This window comes from Eschrichtius robustus, chromosome 3, assembly GCF_028021215.1.
Source record: "Eschrichtius robustus isolate mEscRob2 chromosome 3, mEscRob2.pri, whole genome shotgun sequence".
Taxonomy (NCBI): domain Eukaryota; kingdom Metazoa; phylum Chordata; class Mammalia; order Artiodactyla; family Eschrichtiidae; genus Eschrichtius; species Eschrichtius robustus.
In genome coordinates, this window is record NC_090826.1 from 165,995,408 (window position 1) to 166,011,653 (window position 16,246).

The following is a 16,246-nucleotide window of genomic DNA, read 5'->3' on the forward strand; positions in this document are numbered from 1 at the left end:
GGTCCTTAGGCAGAGAGCCCTGGTGTTGAATTGGCAGTTTAGCTGCAGCAAGGAACAGGACTCTACGTCCACACTCCAGGAGTTTGCTCTTTGACTTGGGGGACAGGGGATCTAGCACAGAATGAGATCCCTGCCTCTTCTTCAGGAAACAAGCTTTTAAATTTAACTGGTCAGGGACCCCAAGCCAAGGTAGAGGCTTCTGACCCACAACAATAGCCATCTGTCCACAGTCCAGACAGCCCCCTCCTCGGGGCTCAGGGACCTGTCTGGACGCTGAACTCCCAGGAGGTCCGAGGGGTGTGACCTCCCTCCCTCCCGGGCTCCCTCCCTCCCACCACCCAGGCCCAGCCCAGGCCTGGCTATAAAGCTGGCCCAGCCTGGCCCTCAGCACACCCAGCTGGGACCCTCCCGGAGCCTCCTCCGGGGACACGTCCTCTCTGCCCCTCCCTCTCCCGAGCAGCACCATGCGGCCCCTCTGGCTCTGCTGGGCGCTCTGGGCGCTGCCCCTAGCTGGCCCCGGGGCGGCCCTGACCGAGGAGCGGGTCCTGGGTAGCCTGCTGCGGCAGCTGCGCCTCAGCGAGGCTCCCGTCCTGGACGAGGCCGATGTGGAGAGGCTGGTCATCCCCGCCCACGTGAGGGCCCAGTACGTGGCCCTGCTGCAGCGCAGCCACGGGGCCCACTCCCGGGGGAAGAGGTTCAGCCAGAACTTCCGAGGTGAGGCCCTCCCTCCCTGCTGCAGCCTGGTCCTCGTGGTGGTGGGGGAGGGAGGGCCTGCTCTGGGGAGGCGGTCTGGGGGCGCAGGGTCCACAGGGCGATGGGGAGGGACCATGGACTGTGAGGAAGGCTGGGCCCGGGCCCCTTGTCTCTGTCTGCACTGAGGGCCCCACCCCTCGGGGCCAGGAGGAGCTGAGCCAGGCTGGACCCGCTGCCAAGGCCAAGGCAAGAACAGATATCATGGGGTAGGGAAGCAAAGTGGAAAGAGGGGAGAATAGAGAAGAGAAGACAGGCTGTCAAGGGGACTTCGTGCTGGTGGACAAAAAGGCTGGCCTCAGCAGAGACTGTTGCCTCAGAGAGAAAGGACCTCTGAGTTCAGTTCTCAGTTCTGATATTTGTTTTACTTTGGACAAGTCACCGAACAACTCTAGCCTATTTGCGTTTCTGGAAATGAGATTAAAGTAGCTCTGACTACTTCCCAGAATTGTGGGCGTTATATGAGATGGGAGGTACCAGGTCTGAATCCTGTTGCAGCCTGTCACCTCCCTGGGGCTGGGGCTCACCTCCTCAGTGCCCAGAGATAGACGAGGCCAGGTGTCTGGGGAGATGAGGAGACCGGTCCTGGACACCTCAGCAGGGGTGGCTGCTTGTGGCCACGTGGCTGGCTGGTCAGGTGATCATGCTGCCCACCTGGAGCCTCAGCTGTTGGGGACATGTCGCTGGTGCCTCTGAAGAGGGTGCTGTACCCATCCTCAACATTTCCCTCAGGGCTCAGTAGTCCCACAAAAGTTGTTTACAGGCCCCTGGCTCCTCTTCCTCCTTTGGGGGACATTTCACTGGGCATGAGCAGGGAAATGAAAGTAAATTCAGGGCTCTTCCTCTGGCTCTTAGGAAAAGCCAGTTTCAGCTGGTGACCATAGATTTTCACTAGCTGGGTCTTCTGCCTCCCGCCCTCCATTCCCCCTCCTGCCCCTTTGCCTAAAGAAGGCTGTGGGTTTGTAGCCCTCACTGGAAGCCCCAGTCCTTGCAGAGCGTCTCAAAGCTGCCCCTACCAGGTGAGGGCAGATGCCACTAGTAAACGAGCCCCAGCCTCAGATGATGGGGGAGAGCCTGCTTGGCCCTAGCAGTTTTTCTAGGAGTGGAGGTGCTCTCTTTCTGGCCTGGCCCATCAGTTTCCCAGCCCCCAATCTCTCCCTAGGGATTACTGGGGAAACCCTGTTCACTGGCCCTGGGCCCTGCCGCCCTCAGAGCTCCCCTGGTGCCCGGAGGGGCCCCGCTGATCCCGCTCGTGTCCCCAGAGGTGGCCGGCAGGTTCCTGGTGTCCGAGGTCTCCTCGCACCTGCTGGTGTTCGACATGGAGCAGCGGCTGCCGCCCCACAGCGAGCTGGTGCAGGCCGTGCTGCGCCTCTTCCAGGAGCCGGTCCCCAAGGCCGCGCTCCGCAGCCACGAGCGGCTCTTCCCGCGCAGCGACCGCGCCCGGGTCACCGTCCAGTGGCTGCACATCCGCGACGACGGTTCCAACCGCACCTCCCTCATCGACTCCAGGTGGGGAGGTGGCGGCTGGGGTGCGGGGCGGGGATGAGGAGGGGGGCTGGGCCCGGCGCGGGAGGAGGGGTGGCCTGGGGGAGGAGGGGCGGCGCGGTCCCAGCCGGGCCCCTTGGGGGGGGAGGGGGAGGGGGAGGGGGGGAGAGGGGCCCCCCCCCGCCCCGGGGCCACCCCAGCCGTCCCAGTCCCCGCCCCTCAGCGCGGGCCTGTGTCTCCGTGTGGTGTCGCAGGCTGGTGTCCGTCCATGAGAGCGGCTGGAAGGCCTTGGACGTGACGGATGCCGTGAACTTCTGGCAGCAGCTGCGCCGGCCCCGGCAGCCGCTGCTGTTGCAGGTGACGGTGCAGCGGGAGCATCTGGGCCCGCTGGCCTCCAGCGCCCACAGGCTGGTCCGCTTCGCCTCGCAGGGGCCGTCGGGCGCCGGGCAGCGGGAGCCCCAGCTGGAGCTGCACACCCTGGACCTCAGGGATTACGGGTAGGTGCTGTGGGTCAGATGGGTGAACTCGAATAATGAGGCAAATGGCGGAATTAAACTTATTTTGAAATGGGCAACTTTACAGGGTGCTATGGGAATGGATGAATATATAAAATTTCTCCTAACGCTCTTAGGAGTAATATCAGGTCTAATTGTTTATTTGGGGGTTATTTCTAGTTATCCATCCTTATCACAGATATCCAGCATTTTGAACATAACAAGAGATGGACCATAAATCTCCCTCCAGATGCCCCACTAAGCCCTGCCCTGAGCCCCCTGACCTCTGCCCTCCCAGCTGACCTCTGACTCTGCCTCTCCTTGACCCCCACAGAGCTCAGGGAAACTGTGATCCTAAGGCACCAGTGACCGAGGGCACCCGCTGCTGCCGCCGGGAGGTGTACATTGACCTGCAGGGGATGAAGTGGGCTGAGAACTGGGTCCTGGAGCCCCCAGGCTTCCTGGCCTATGAGTGTGCGGGCACCTGCCAGCAGCCCCCAGAGCCCCTGACCTTCAAGTGGCCATTTTTGGGGCCGAGACAGTGCATCGCCTCAGAGACGACCTCGCTGCCCATGATTGTCAGCATCCCGGAGGGAGGCAAGCCCAGGACCCAGGTGGTCAGCTTGCCCAACATGAGGGTTCAGAAGTGCAGCTGTGCCTGGGACGGGGTGCCTGTACCAAGGAAGCTGGAGCCGTAGGCACAGGGTGTAGGCATTGAAGGACTTGGCTTGTATGTGTGTCAGAAGTGTTCCAGGGCACCAGGAGAGATGGGGATTACTGAACCGTGGATGGCACATGCTCTGTGCTCTCTCCTGAGTTCTTCTGACCAGTCAGCTCACCTTCTGATTTTTGTTTCCCAGGAACAAGACTCCCTGGCCACTGGGTAACCCCTGCCCAGTCTACTCTTTTCTTGACATTATTCACTGCACTGTATCCTAAGCACTTATCTGTGTAGATTTTGTAACCTAAGAGGAGAAACCCCAATTTGCCATTGTTTCCTTGTCCTGTCACTGGATCTGGGCTGAGCTCTGTGGTATGGGTGGGAGATGCAGCTGCCACTCTGGGCTTAAACCCTAGGGTCAAGTATGGGTTGTGCATTCCCAACTCAGATAATAAGGGCATTCTACAAGAAACAAATAAAACAGATTTTATTCTGTATTGCTATGTTTTACCCAGAATCCTGCAAATTGTGAGGGAACAGAAAGTTCTATAGGGATTAGGTCAACCAGATTAGAAGACTAAGGGAAAAGCTTAAAAAGACTTGTTCAAGGTCTCAGTTAAGTGATACAGGGTGCTAGGATCAAAATGCATTGATTCTAAGGTGCCTGTCCTCTTAGGATTAAGGCAGAATTTTTTTTGATCATTGTTGTTGACATTTTTACTTTTCTGGGCACAGGGAGTGGGCTTTATTTCAATTCTACTTGATAACAAAATTTTTAAAAATCTGTGATCAAAATAATCATCAATATTACAAGAATGTGGGTCACTCCTTTAGATTTGGGAGCAGATAAAGGGAGCAAATGATAAAATGGTGAACATAAGATTTTCGAATGCCAAGATTACACTGGCTTTTAAACTGAGTTTGATGTAGGATCTGGGCCTGGGGTGTGGATGTCTTGGATTCCTTGCCAGCCAGGCTGCACAGCTCTTATTAGCTATAAATTCTATATCCTCTAAATTTTCATTTTCTTCTCTATCAGATAGGAACAATCCCTGACTCCTGTACTTTTACTGGAGATTTAAGGAAATAGTGTTTTTTTTTGTCTGTTTTTTAAATATTTATTTATTTGGTTGTGCCAGGTCTTAGTTGCAGCAGTGGGCTCCTTAGTTGTGGCATGCTTGTGGGATCTAGTTCCCTGAACAGGGATCGAACCCGGGCCTCCTACATTGGGAGCACAGAGTCTTAACCACTGCGCTGCCAGGGAAGTCCCAGAAATAGTGTTTTTACAAGCACTCTACATACTGCCTGACACATAATGGGGGCTATGTTTATCTCAACTCACATTTTGATCTATCTTGGCCTTCTCTTGATTTTGAAATAACCTACTGAAAGTCAAGTTTAGAAATCCCTTCCCTCTCTGAAATCAAGGATCCTAACTTTTCTCTTTGTCAGTGGCTCCACCAGGGTAGGGGTTAGAACTTTGCACTCCCCTGGGGCCCAGGGCACAGACCAGGAAGGGGGTGGCTCCATTAACTGAGGCAGGGAAGGAATAGGGACATGCAGGTGGGGCGTATGGGAAGGCAGAGAGTGGACACAGGCAGTCTGAGAAGCCAGGGGTAAGTCCAGAGGCCACACCCAGGAACCTGCTGAAGGTCAGGCGTGGGCCCTTGGCAGTCGGAGGTAAGAGCAGGAGAGATGGTCAGGCACCTGCGCAGAAGGACAAGGGCCGGGCTGAGCGCAGGGGCCAAGGGCAAACTGGGAAATAACTAGCGGCTGTGGGTGGAGGAGAGGGAGGAAGCCAGATGGGACAAAAGGAGCTGTTAGAGAAGCAGGAGACATCCCCTACCCCACCCCACTCCAGAGAGCCCCAGGCTGGTGCTGGAGGTGTGGGGAGGGAAGGAAGGAGAACACTTTGACCATTTCCAGGAAAGAGGAAAGCCCAGAAATGGAAGACAGGTCAGAGGCCCTGCAAAGCTGTACACGTGCGGAGTGAAGGCCTGTTCAGGATTTACTAATTTCTAGTGCGGGAAGGGACCTGAGGGGAAGCTTCGGTCCCACCCCCTCGTGTTGCAGACTCGGACGGAAACCGAGGCCTTCGGAAGAGGGCAGTTTGGTGCCGCAGGCAGGCGGTGGTCTTCGGTTTCACAGGGGGCGCAGTCCTCACTGAACCCCGTCCTGCGTGTGGCCCAGACACACCCTGGCGCCCCCTGGGGAGCTTACAGTCCAGTTGCGGAGGCCGCTGGCTCATAGGAAACACCCTGGGACCCAGCCCGGGGAAACAAGCCACGCTTAGGGAGCTGAGCTAGATGGGTGCTCCCGGCGGCCTGGTCCTGGCAGTACCCGCTTTGGCTCCAGGGGACCGCTGAAAATACTGCGACCTCCGTTTGGGGCCAAACGTAGGACGCACCCACCCACCCTCCACAGGGTGTTCCCTGTCCGGCTGCCCAGAGCGGTAGGGGAGCCGCGGCCTTTCACCCTGGGAGCCGGGTGACCGCGTACTGCGTGGAGCCGAGGTGCGGGCTGAGCCCAGCCGAGCTCCCCATCCTCCCACTCCCCCGGGCGGGCCTAAGAGCCGGTCGCGGAAATTCAGTGCAATACAGGACAATCAAGAACGTTTGCCGATGCTCTCCCCGCGCATCCCCCGGACGCGACCACCCTGTGCTAGGCCCGGGGCTCCCCGAGGTGCCGAGGGGAGGGGGACGCGCCGGGGGCTGGGGAGAGGAATTAGCCGTGGCGGCGCCCTCCTCTGTCCGAGGACGCGAGCCGGCCCGGCCAGGGCCTGCAGAACTTTAGGAGGAGCTGCGCGGGCTGAGCAGCCGCCCCGGGGCCAGGCCAGGGCGGAGGATCGCCGAGGGGCGTACGGTCCAGGGCCCGGGAGCCGGCGGCAGCGCGGACGCCTGCCCCGCCGAAGCTGCAAATTGAGCAAGCAGTGGATGCGGGTCTGCGCATGTGCACGAGCGCCGGAGTTTCACTTTGTAACTTTTAAGGAGTCAGGACACCGCCCCGCCCGGCCAGGTGGAGCCAGACAACCTCCCCGGGCCGCGCCGGGTTGCAGCGACGCCGCCGCAGGTAAAGGGGAAGAAGCGTTGGGAGGGGGGAATGTCGCCCTCCGCCTTTCCCGGGGCGTGCAGGACCTGGGGTCTACGTCAGGGTGCCATGTCTAGTGTCCGGTTCCGGGGTGCGGCCCTCCGGCCTCCGCAGACCCGACTCCGGAGCAGGGGTGACCGGGTGGGTGGGAGGAGAAGGTCCGTCCCTGGGCCGCGCACACCCCGCGCCCCTCTTCCAGCGCCGCGCCTCTCCAGCTTTCCTAGCGGCTTTTCGGGACTTCCCCCTCCAAGGCTCCAGCTTTTCGCTTTTATGGCTGATCCCTTTCTCTTCCCACCCCTCTCTTTGGGGATTTGTCAGCTGGAGTCGACCTCCCAGCCTAACCCGGAGCGCAGCCTGGGGGCCCTTCCTTCTCCGACTCTGCGAGGTGGGCCTGGGAAGGGGCCAGGCATCTGAGTCACCTGCTGCTGGGAAGGTAGAAACCACCTTGGGGCTGCTCCTCAGTGACCACTCCCTGCAGCCCTGCTGGAGTCCTGAGGAGGGAAGCTGGGGCTTTGGGGAGGGGTGGGGAGGGTGAGGAGAGCTCTGCTAGGAAACCCAAAACGCAGAGGTGCCAGTACCTGATAAGCCCGGCCATCTGAGACTCGGGGGTGAGCTCTGTCTTTCAGCTCAGGCGGTGTCCTGAAGGGCAGGAGGCCACCGCGGTACACAGAATGACCCGCCGGCTTCCCTCCACGCTGAAGTCGCGTGGCTGTGGCCCAGCCGCACAGCGTGCAGGGTGTGAGGTTAAGCCGGTGGGTTGTGCTCACCAGTTCAGGCCCAGTGCGTACAAGGCGGCATCCTGGGGTCTTTCTCAGGCCCTGGCTCCTGCAGGACTGTGGACAGTCGCTGGGGAGAAGGAAAGACTCCAGGTCACCGCTTATTGGAGAAACGACTCATATTTCCCTTCTCCCTTCTGCATGCCCATTGTCTTTCTACCTTCTCCCCTCCTCTGACACCTGTCAGGTAGTCCTGAGTCTGCTTCTGCATTGAGGTGGATGTGTACAGAAGCAGAGGCCTCCTTTCGCCTTCATACGCCTCTTGTTTGTTTAGTTTGGGGGCAAAGGTCTCCCTTGGCTGTTCACTGGGCTGTAACAGGAAAAATATCAGATGGGGTCCTGCTATGCCTAATATTGTCTTTCCCATTGTCTGGAGAGGTGACAAAATGAGAGCAGATTTTGAGTGCCCACGAGGGCTCAGTGCTTTATGGGCATTGCCTCTCACCAGCCCTGCAGGAGAGACATCATTGTGCCCATTTTACGGAGAAGGAAGCCAAAGCACCGAGTGGTTAAGCCACGTGTCTAAAGGCATGTGGTGCTGAGACCCTAACTCCAGAGCCTGCTCAGGTGACTGCTGGCTGCCCTGCCTCCCCCTGCAGCCAGACTCTGTGCCATTTCCTTGGCGCTCCAGGGCTTGTGTCTGTGGAGGTAAATGGTTGTCCAGGTTCCTGGGCCCTGTTTGGTGGGGCTTTAAGGAGAAGTTTGCAACCTGCCATCTACAACATCAGAGTCACCTCCTGTGGCAGAAGGCCTGGAGCTGCTTGTCGTCCTAACAAAGTCAGAAAATTTGGTGATGATAAAAATACCCTGAATTTGCAAGAGCTGCGACTCTCACACACTTCCTGCAGCGTTCTGTTGCCACTCCTGGCAGGGGAGGCGTAGAGATCTTCAGGTGTGCTGTGGGGGCCAGCAGCTACCAGCTCAGGTGGGCAGGGGGTTAGCATTGGTGGCTGACTTCTTTGGCAATTTTGGGACCAGCCATGGCATTGAGCTCTCAGTCTCACTGGCCACAACCAGACTGTAGGGTGTATGTGGGCTGAACTTTGCGTTGGGGCCTGAGTCACATGCTGCTCACCTGGCACCTGGGCCTCAGCAGTATATCTTGCCTTTCCTGAATGAGGCGATGAGCAGAGAGCTCTCTGGAAGGCATGGATAAGACTAGGCATTCACACATGCATATCTGACAAATATGGGATGAGTGGACATTGCCAGGCAGGGCGCCTTTGGCCACAGGGCCTACTTGCTGGTTTGGCCCCTGCCCAGCACTACCAGTCTTTTGCCCACTGAGCCAACTCTCTCCCGGTCACCACCAGCTGAGTTCCCTTCTCTCCCCCTCCCGTTCCTTCTGAGCCTGGCGGGGCTACCCTATGGTGCGTGTGTTTCCAGCTGCCCTCTCAGAGTGTGCCCGTTTGGGAAGATGCAGGGGGCTGGCCCTGGAGGGACCGTGATGGTTCAGCAGAATCTGGACTTTCCATGTGTAACAGACTACAACTAAGCAGAAAGTTCTGAGAGAGAATGCGGGCCCCCAAAGCTGTGCCCTCACCTGGAGGGGGCAGACAAGACAGGCCACCTCTGGGGAGCCCTGAGGTTCCATCCCAGGCTGGTGGGATTTGATGGCTGACCTCACTGAGTCCTTCTTATCAAACTTTGTAAAACCACCCAGGGGAGCCTGTTTGACTTAGAGGCGTGACTGGGGCTGAAGGGGGAAGAGGAGCATAGGTACCTGCTTCCCACGGGGCCTCTGCTCTCCCAAAGCTCAGCACAAAGCAGCATTGGTGAGGCTCATCCTGCCCCAGCACCACTGCACCAGCCGCCCCTTTCCAGGGACAATGCTCCCTCTGTGACCATTTTATGGGGATGTTTTTTTCTTTCCACTTCACTTTTCAAGCCTTCCTTGTTTGTTCTGCTGCATTCCTTTTTCCTGATTCTAGTCTTTGGGGGCCCTGGGGAAGCCTCTTGGGGCCCGCATGAGGTCCTGGACTCAGTCTTCCTGGAGCCTACAGCTGCCAGCGCTTCTGTGGGGGGAGGTCCACTGCCCTGGCTTCAGTAGGGCCTTGAGCCGTTGGACAAGAGGGGAGAGGCTGGACCCTCAGGTGATGCTGGGGAAGAGAGAGGAGAGAGGAGCAGGGCAGCACAGAGGAGTGTGGACCCTCCGTAGTGCTAGGAGTCTGGGGAGAGAGAGCCAGGGCAGGAGGGAGCGCATTGGGAAGAACCACAGGCTCCGTATGAGCGTTTGAGTTCCGACACATTGGGGCACGTGTGAGTGCAGGGGAAGTGTGCTGCAGGGTTTCAGGCCAGAAGCCCTGAACTGGAAGAGGGCAGCTCCCACGTGACTCTGACTGTCTGTGTTCCTTCAGGGAGGTCTGTAAAGGCTGGTGCCCCATGACCCCAGTCAGGAAAGCCCTGCAGGAAATGAGTGGCGGACCTGAGGCAGCTTGGGAGGTGGCCAGGGCTGCCACTGCCTTTGCTAGAGCCTGCATCAACTGAGGTCCTCTCCAAGGCATTCACCCACACTTCCTTCCCCTGGCATCTGGTAAGTGCGGGGACAGGAAGGAGGGGCAGGCCTTTGCCAATCAGTGTCAGGCTGGGCGTTCCGCTGGGGTGGTGCCAGGGGGTGGGGTTTAAAGGAGGGAAGCTAAGACCATCTGTCTGCCAGAGGCAGCTTTTGTGGCTCTGCCATCACACCCTCCGGCCATTGCCCAGTCTCTTATAGGGATGAGAGAGTGACTTGGCCTTCTGGAGAGTCCTCCCATGCCCTTGACCTGCCACCTCCCCCCACCCACCCTGCACTTCCTGTCATGTGTGTGTGAGACTGTCCCCAACCCAGCCGTCCCAGGGGCCAGAGTTGGGAATCACCTTCCCCCAGCACACATCCTGCCAGTATTACCAGGTAGTCCAAATATCTGTCTGTTCTCTGTACCTCCTCTTCTTGTCCCCAAGATTTTTGTCCCTCTAACAGGTAGAAAGACCAGACTTAGCCGAAGTCCCCTGGGAATCTAGGTTAACCAGATTTAAGGAGGTGGGACCTTGAGAGAAGGTGTTGCTGAGCATTTCTCCAGGCTCTTCAGCCACAGACAGTGTGAAAAGCAGGCCAGAACTTGGCCACTAACACTGGGGCCTTTGGTGTTTGGAGATTTCCATTAGTTTCACCTGGGTTACCAGGAGCCTCAAAGGAAAAGTCAACAACCAGCCTGGAGCGATATTTGCTTTGGAAATGCTGGACCTTCCAGTAAGGCTAGGGGTGTAGGAATGAGAGGGCCCAGCCTGGGGAGTGCTCCAGCGCTGCACGGTGGGTGACTCAGGGGTCCCTGAGGAGGCCTGGGACCCCATCCTCCTCACCCTAGACCACCCCCTTTTGCCTTCTCTGTCTCCTCTCCACTGCCCCTTTCCTGGCTTTTACTCTCTCACTAAACTAACGCATGTGTGTAGACGGCTGCAGAGGGAGTGTGGCGTAGTAGAAAGAGAGCTGTCATCTGGGACCCGGGAGGCTGGGTCTGAGACCCAGTTCTGCCCCGACCAGCTCCTTAATCTTAATGGAAATCTCAAGCCTCTGAGCCTCGGTTTCCAAGTGTATGGAGTGGGCCTGCCTCTGAGGCCCCGGCCTGACATCCCATGAACTCTCGTCTGTGGCTCAGATGATCAAGAGTTGTTGCACTTGGACGCTCTTCCTCCTCCTCTGTTGATTCCTGTGCCCTGCCTGGTCTCCTCTGCCTGCCCTCCGGACCTCCCAGGGTCCCCCTGCAGGAATGACTTCCCGGCAGGAGTCTCTCCTGAGGCTGGAGGAACTTGGCACCCCTTAGGCAGGCACCACAGCAGCTCCTGTCCTTCCCTGTCCTCCTGTTCACCCCCCCGCTGGGGAGGCGGCCAGCTGTGTCCTGGGTGAGCCATCCGCCCGGTCCATCTGACCCTCTGGGCTGTTCCCACAATGGAGCTATTCTCTGTAGGCTCTGCCGGGCACTCGGGGCCAGTGTCCGCCTCTCCCCGATCCCTGTGCCCCACCAGCCCCTGGAGGAGACACCCGCCCTTGGCTCTGCCAGTGGTGGCTGGGGAAACCACGGGAGACTTGGAGCCCTGACCCTCCGCCGGGCCCCATTCTCCAGGGAGGACCAGCACGATGACCGACTCCCCATTCCTGGAGCTGTGGCAATCCAGGGCGGTGGCCATCCGCGAGCGGCTGGGCATCGGGGACCAGCCCAATGACTCCTACTGCTACAACTCGGCCAAAAACAGCACCGTGCTCCAGGGGGTCACCTTCGGTGGCATCCCCACTGTCCTGTTCATAGACGTCACCTGCTTCCTGGTGAGACTCCTTGGGAATCGTGTCAGTTATTTGTTTGTTTAACCTCCACCCCCCACTCCCCTTTCTGGGAAACTCAGGTGAGGAGCCAGCAGACATCCCTGGGTTTAAGTCCTAGCTCTGCTACTTTGCAGCTCTGTAACCTTGGGCGTGTTACATAGCTTGTTTAGGCCTCAGGTTTTTGCTCTGTAAATGGAGGTAATAATTTTTACCTCGAAGATTCTGGGACAAGATTAAATAAGGCGATGGATGTAAAGAATACACATTACGATTCTTTTGATTATTACCATTGTTACCGAGTTATCAGCACGTCATGTGTCTAAGGCCCTTGGGAAGGGTCAGTCCACAGGGATGAGAGATGTGAATGAGAATTAGAGCAGCTGCAATTCCCAATTTATAAATGTCACCCCCCTGTTCCCCACTGGGGTCCCTGGGCCTTTAGAGGATCAGACGAGAGAAGGAGAAAACTGGGGAAAGGCGAGTATACCTTATCAGTGCCGACCCTCACAGGTGGCCTTTCTTTAGTTCAGACCTCCTTGTTCCCACAGACCGCCCCCACAACCCAATTTGAAATATGCCGTATTCTCCCCTAGACTGACTCAGACTTGCTAGGTGAGATTTACTGGGGCTCAGGGGCACCTTCTTTTGACAAGTGCCCATGGGATGGTTGGTCCCTCTTGTCACCTTCTCCTCCCATGTAGGGGAGACCATCTGATTAAACAGGGTAAGAGTGGGCGGAGGGAGTAGACCCCTTGGACTGCTTTGTGCCAGAGGTTAGGTGGGGGCCTGGGGGAGGGGGATTAGGGCCCCTGTCCCTGAAGGAGGCGGGTATCCAAGCCAAGTTTGCTTGCGGGGAAAATGTTCATAGGAAGAGGGAAGGGGAGTCCTAACTCCTCTTTGCATTTTCCTCCCTAGGATTAAAGTCTAAATTGTTGCCTTAGACTTTTGCTACATTGTTGGTCCTCTAGGGGCAGAACCCGCATGCTACTCATGTTGCTTTTACGAAAAAGGGCTCTTTAAGTGCCGAATAACCCACGTCTTGGAGCCAAAACCCATTTGTAGGTTGAGAACAGTCATATCTACCAGCCTTGGTTGGGAGGAGAGAGTAGGCAGGAGCGTGGTGACGGATTTGAGGGTCGGTGGGATTCATGGAGGAGGGTGGCCCTAGAGCTGTGATCCAGCGTCTCCAGGGAGGGGAGGGTCTGGGCCAAGGAGAGAAGTCCTGAGAGGCGGGCTGGGGTGGGTGTGTCTTGGTTGAGAAGAGAGAGTAGCTCTCCAGTGGAGTGTGCTGGTGGGGGTGGATTTGTATTGCGGGAAGTTACGGGGATTGGGGGTGGGGTGGAGGAAGGGGCCCACCGAAGAGCCAGAGGGGCCTGGAGGAGAGAGATGCACGGGAAATGTCCACACCGCTGGGGCCAAGGGGGGCAGCAGCCAGGGCAGAGGGTAGGCACTTGCCCAGCCACCTTCACGTTTATCCGACAGCAGGACTCACCTGCCTTTGAAAATACATCACCAACTTCCAGATTCACCTTGAGAAAATTCTGCTGGAACTCAGCCCCTCTGGGGTCCAGAACCCACATTTAAAACCACAGTTCCTGACGAGGGCAGGCAGGGATATACTGATTAAAACGCTGAGCCCTGAAGGGAGGGAGCCTGTCCAGGGAGGGGAGACAGGAGCAAGGCAGAGGACCTGCAAAGGTGGGCACGGAGGGAGCGAGGAGACAGCCTAGAATCGACAGACTTTTAGAGCGGGAAGGGGGTTAGACTTGAGTGCAGCCCCTCGCGTTGCTGTTGGACGCACGGGCCTGCCGCCCGAGCGCCCCTGCTTGTGGAGGCGGAGCCACACGGAGCCCCAGGCCCTCAGTGGGCGCTGCCCCTGCGTGCTCTGCGCCGGGAGTCCGTCCCCAGGGCTTGCCTCCAGGAGAACCAAACTCAAGATAAAGGTCTGACCACCTCTGGCTCAGCTTCCGGGAGCTCTGCTACCTCTGTTCTATAATTAAAAATGCAGCTCTATGTAAAGCGAAGGAGGGAGCTGGTCCCCAGGGCTGCTGTGAGGGCCCTTCCTGCTCAGGAGACCCTGCAGGCACACCAGGGCCGAGGACGGCCGTGGGTGTCAGGGCTGCCTTGGGAGTGAAGAGCAGGGCCTGCGTGCTTGACTGGGGGGCTGCCAGGGCGAGCTCCGTGTCAGCGTTGACAGCCTTTGTGGCTTGGGCACAGGGGACAGGAGCTGGTGAAGGGGGTGAGCACAGCGTTGAGCCCTTGAGCTGTGTGGCCTTGGGCAGCACCGTGCCTTCTCTGGCCCTTTTAGCCCTCCTGAGTCTGGGGGGCGGGGGTTGGGGAGGGGTGGGCTTTGCCCCTAAGACAATTGCCCCTAATTAGAAGCCATCCAATATGCTTTTACAAGACTTGATTTCTTTTCTACTTTTAGTTTTTGATATTGGTATTTTCCATCATAAGAAGAAAATTCTGGGATTATGGCCGCATTGCCCTGGTGTCAGAAGCAGACAGGTAAAAAAGACTCATTACGTCAAGTGTGTGTGTTTGTGTGTGTGTGTGTGTGTGTGTGTGAGAGAGAGAGAGAGAGAGAGAGACAGAGACAGAGACAGAGGCTGGGATGGGGCTGGGGGCTTGTGAAGCCCACCAGGCACAGCCCACACATGATGCTCATATTAGATTGTGTTCATTAGTGTGTCTGCCAGGCCTGTACCAGAAACTGTTCCCTCTACTCTTCACCACAGACCTGTGAGATTAGCCTTGGTGCCTTCCTTGTGGTGGTAAGAAAACCATTGCCCACACACCCAGCTTTCCCCTGGGGCTTGGAGCTGGCGTGACTGAACCAGCTGCTTCAGGCTACGGAAGAAATCTAGTTGCCTTAGATACTTAAGGCTTTCATCATCAGCTGAGGAGGATGCCAGCTTTCTTTCTCGCCTTGGACATTTTCAAGTGTATCTTCTTTGAGATTAATTAGTTCGGGGCTGGGGATGAGGCGAGCTGGATTGAGAAGGGCAGCAGGGCCGTAGGTGAGCTGCTCCTTTCCTCTGGGTCAGGGTCAGCCAGTGGCCCTAATCCGCCAGCTTCGGACGCTCTGTCACAGAGCACAGACTGCCTTGGCCAGGACTCACGTCCTTCTGCCTCCACCCTGGGCTCTCTACGCATGTCACCTGAAGGGGGAGAATGAGTTCCACGTCTGCACAACTGGCATTTCCAGCTCCAGCTAGCTGTCCCTCACCCCAGGATCTTGTGTCAGATGCAGCAATAGGAAGCGACTGGGGAAACAGAGACTGGCCCGGGCTGCCCCACCCAAGCCTCCCCGGGGGTTCCACAGGCAGACCCCCACTCTTGCTCCACAGGGGGCTCCCGTGTTGAAATGCGGTCTGTGCAGGAGGGGCGATGGGGGTGTCTGTAAATGCACCTTCTTTCCCCACAGTCTCCATCCTGGCGTTTGCGGAAGCCCAAGGGTACTAACCTTGGGGTAAGGTGCTGGGGCCTCTGCTTCAGCTGTGTGCCAGCCTTGGACTGTTTGGGGGGAAACTTCTGAAACACCTGGTGCATTTTTGGCACATTCACTCCTAGGAGGGCTGAGTACTACAACAGACTAGAGCACCTGGAAATCAGGAGCCTCCACACTTCCATGGCTGTGTCATCTTGGTCAGGACCCTGAGCTCGTTGGGTTGTTTCCTCTGGCCTTTTCTTGCCTGTAGGGTTACCATGAAGGTCAAATGAGGCAGTTCTCTGGAAAGGCTTTGAAACTTGAGCTTCATCAGGCCTTATGCCATTAGAAGTGGGATGGTGAAGCCAGGAGTAGGAAAACAGAGAGAAAAGCAAAACTTAGCATACTGCAAACACCTCAAATTCACAGCGCACAGGGTGTTTTTATGGGTTACTCAGAAGAAAGGATCTGCCCAAATTAGCAATGTAAAATGCCCCAGTTCATCAAGTCTAAAATGCGCATTTTTGGCATTTTCTCATCTATGAAACTGGGTGCAACTTATTATCAATGGTGATCATAGTTAATTGACAGCATCCTTTACTTCTTAGTGGTTCAAAAAATAATTGTGCCCTTTACAACCAGTGGTGTCTTAGATTTGATAAAATACAGTATTCCAAGTTTTATTTGCTATATTGGGAAATATATTGTAAACAGGCAACACTCTGGAGTCATTTTATGTAGACCAGTCACAGGGCTGAGGTTCAAGGGTGTGGAGCACAGGATGGTGCACTGATGCCCTGACCCCCTGTTATTCATCCCACGTAACATAGAGTTTGATGTCTCACCAAACCTTGGAATGGTCGATGCCCTTGCCTATATTTTTCACAGGGTGAGTTATATTTTGTCCCAGCCACTGAGCGCTAGTAGCTTTGGTCCTGAGCTCTAAGAGGCAGCGAGATACTAGACATAAGTTTTTAGACCTTTTAAAAGAATTATCTGCCATTTTTCCCTTTTGTGTTTCTAGTGAGTCCAGATTCCAGAGACTGTCATCTTCCTCCTCAGGGCAGCAGGACTTTGAAAGCGAGCTGGTTGGTATTTAAGGGGCAGGTATGGTTGTGGCTGCGGGATGGGGGCTTGCAAGGATGGGCAGTAATGAATTGGCAGGGAGAGGGCAGTTGTACTCCTGCTGAGCCGCTAACTCAATACCCTTGACCTTGAGTGGCACATGCTGGTGAGAGCTCTTCTCTGCTTTGACAAAACACCTGA

At 56.9% G+C, this 16,246-nt stretch overlaps 2 protein-coding genes across 7 annotated transcripts in view; both read left to right on the top strand.

Annotated features, from left to right (window-relative positions):
• The first annotated feature begins 464 nt into the window (after positions 1 to 464).
• On the top strand, positions 465 to 3,427 carry LOC137763027 (left-right determination factor 2-like). 2 transcript variants are annotated; one of them, XM_068541741.1, is made up of 5 exons: positions 465 to 714; positions 2,013 to 2,041; positions 2,144 to 2,259; positions 2,490 to 2,732; positions 3,064 to 3,427. In XM_068541741.1, the coding sequence occupies exons 1-5, from the start codon at positions 465 to 467 to the stop codon at positions 3,425 to 3,427; spliced, it is 1,002 nt and encodes a 333-aa protein (XP_068397842.1). The 2 variants fall into 2 exon arrangements, with proteins under 2 accessions (XP_068397842.1, XP_068397841.1); XM_068541740.1 differs by having other exon boundaries at positions 2,013 to 2,259.
• Positions 3,428 to 6,089: 2,662 nt separating this feature from the next.
• Positions 6,090 to 16,246, top strand: part of TMEM63A (transmembrane protein 63A) — a 31,420-nt gene continuing 21,263 nt past the window's right edge. Inside the window, exons 1-6 of one of the 5 annotated variants that reach the window (XM_068541747.1) lie at positions 6,385 to 6,459; positions 6,796 to 6,910; positions 9,611 to 9,786; positions 11,354 to 11,553; positions 13,979 to 14,058; positions 16,005 to 16,068. In XM_068541747.1, the coding sequence (XP_068397848.1) occupies positions 11,368 to 11,553; positions 13,979 to 14,058; positions 16,005 to 16,068 (330 nt within the window). In that variant the 5' untranslated portion in view covers positions 6,385 to 6,459; positions 6,796 to 6,910; positions 9,611 to 9,786; positions 11,354 to 11,367. Of the gene's footprint in view, positions 6,460 to 6,795; positions 6,911 to 9,610; positions 9,787 to 11,197; positions 11,554 to 13,978; positions 14,059 to 16,004; positions 16,069 to 16,246 lie in introns of all 5 variants that reach the window. The other 4 variants (XM_068541746.1, XM_068541745.1, XM_068541743.1 and 1 more) reach the window with 4 other exon arrangements.

What these genes read in the sequence shown, in the direction of transcription:
- LOC137763027 (XM_068541740.1), top strand. Translation starts at nt 465, where the DNA reads ATGCGGCCCCTCTGGCTCTGCTGGGCGCTCTGGGCGCTGCCCCTAGCT. An exon ending in ACCTCCCTCATCGACTCCAG is followed by an intron (nt 2,260 to 2,489) that starts GTGGGGAGGTGG and finishes GTGGTGTCGCAG; the next exon opens with GCTGGTGTCCGTCCATGAGA. An exon ending in CTGGACCTCAGGGATTACGG is followed by an intron (nt 2,733 to 3,063) that starts GTAGGTGCTGTG and finishes TGACCCCCACAG; the next exon opens with AGCTCAGGGAAACTGTGATC.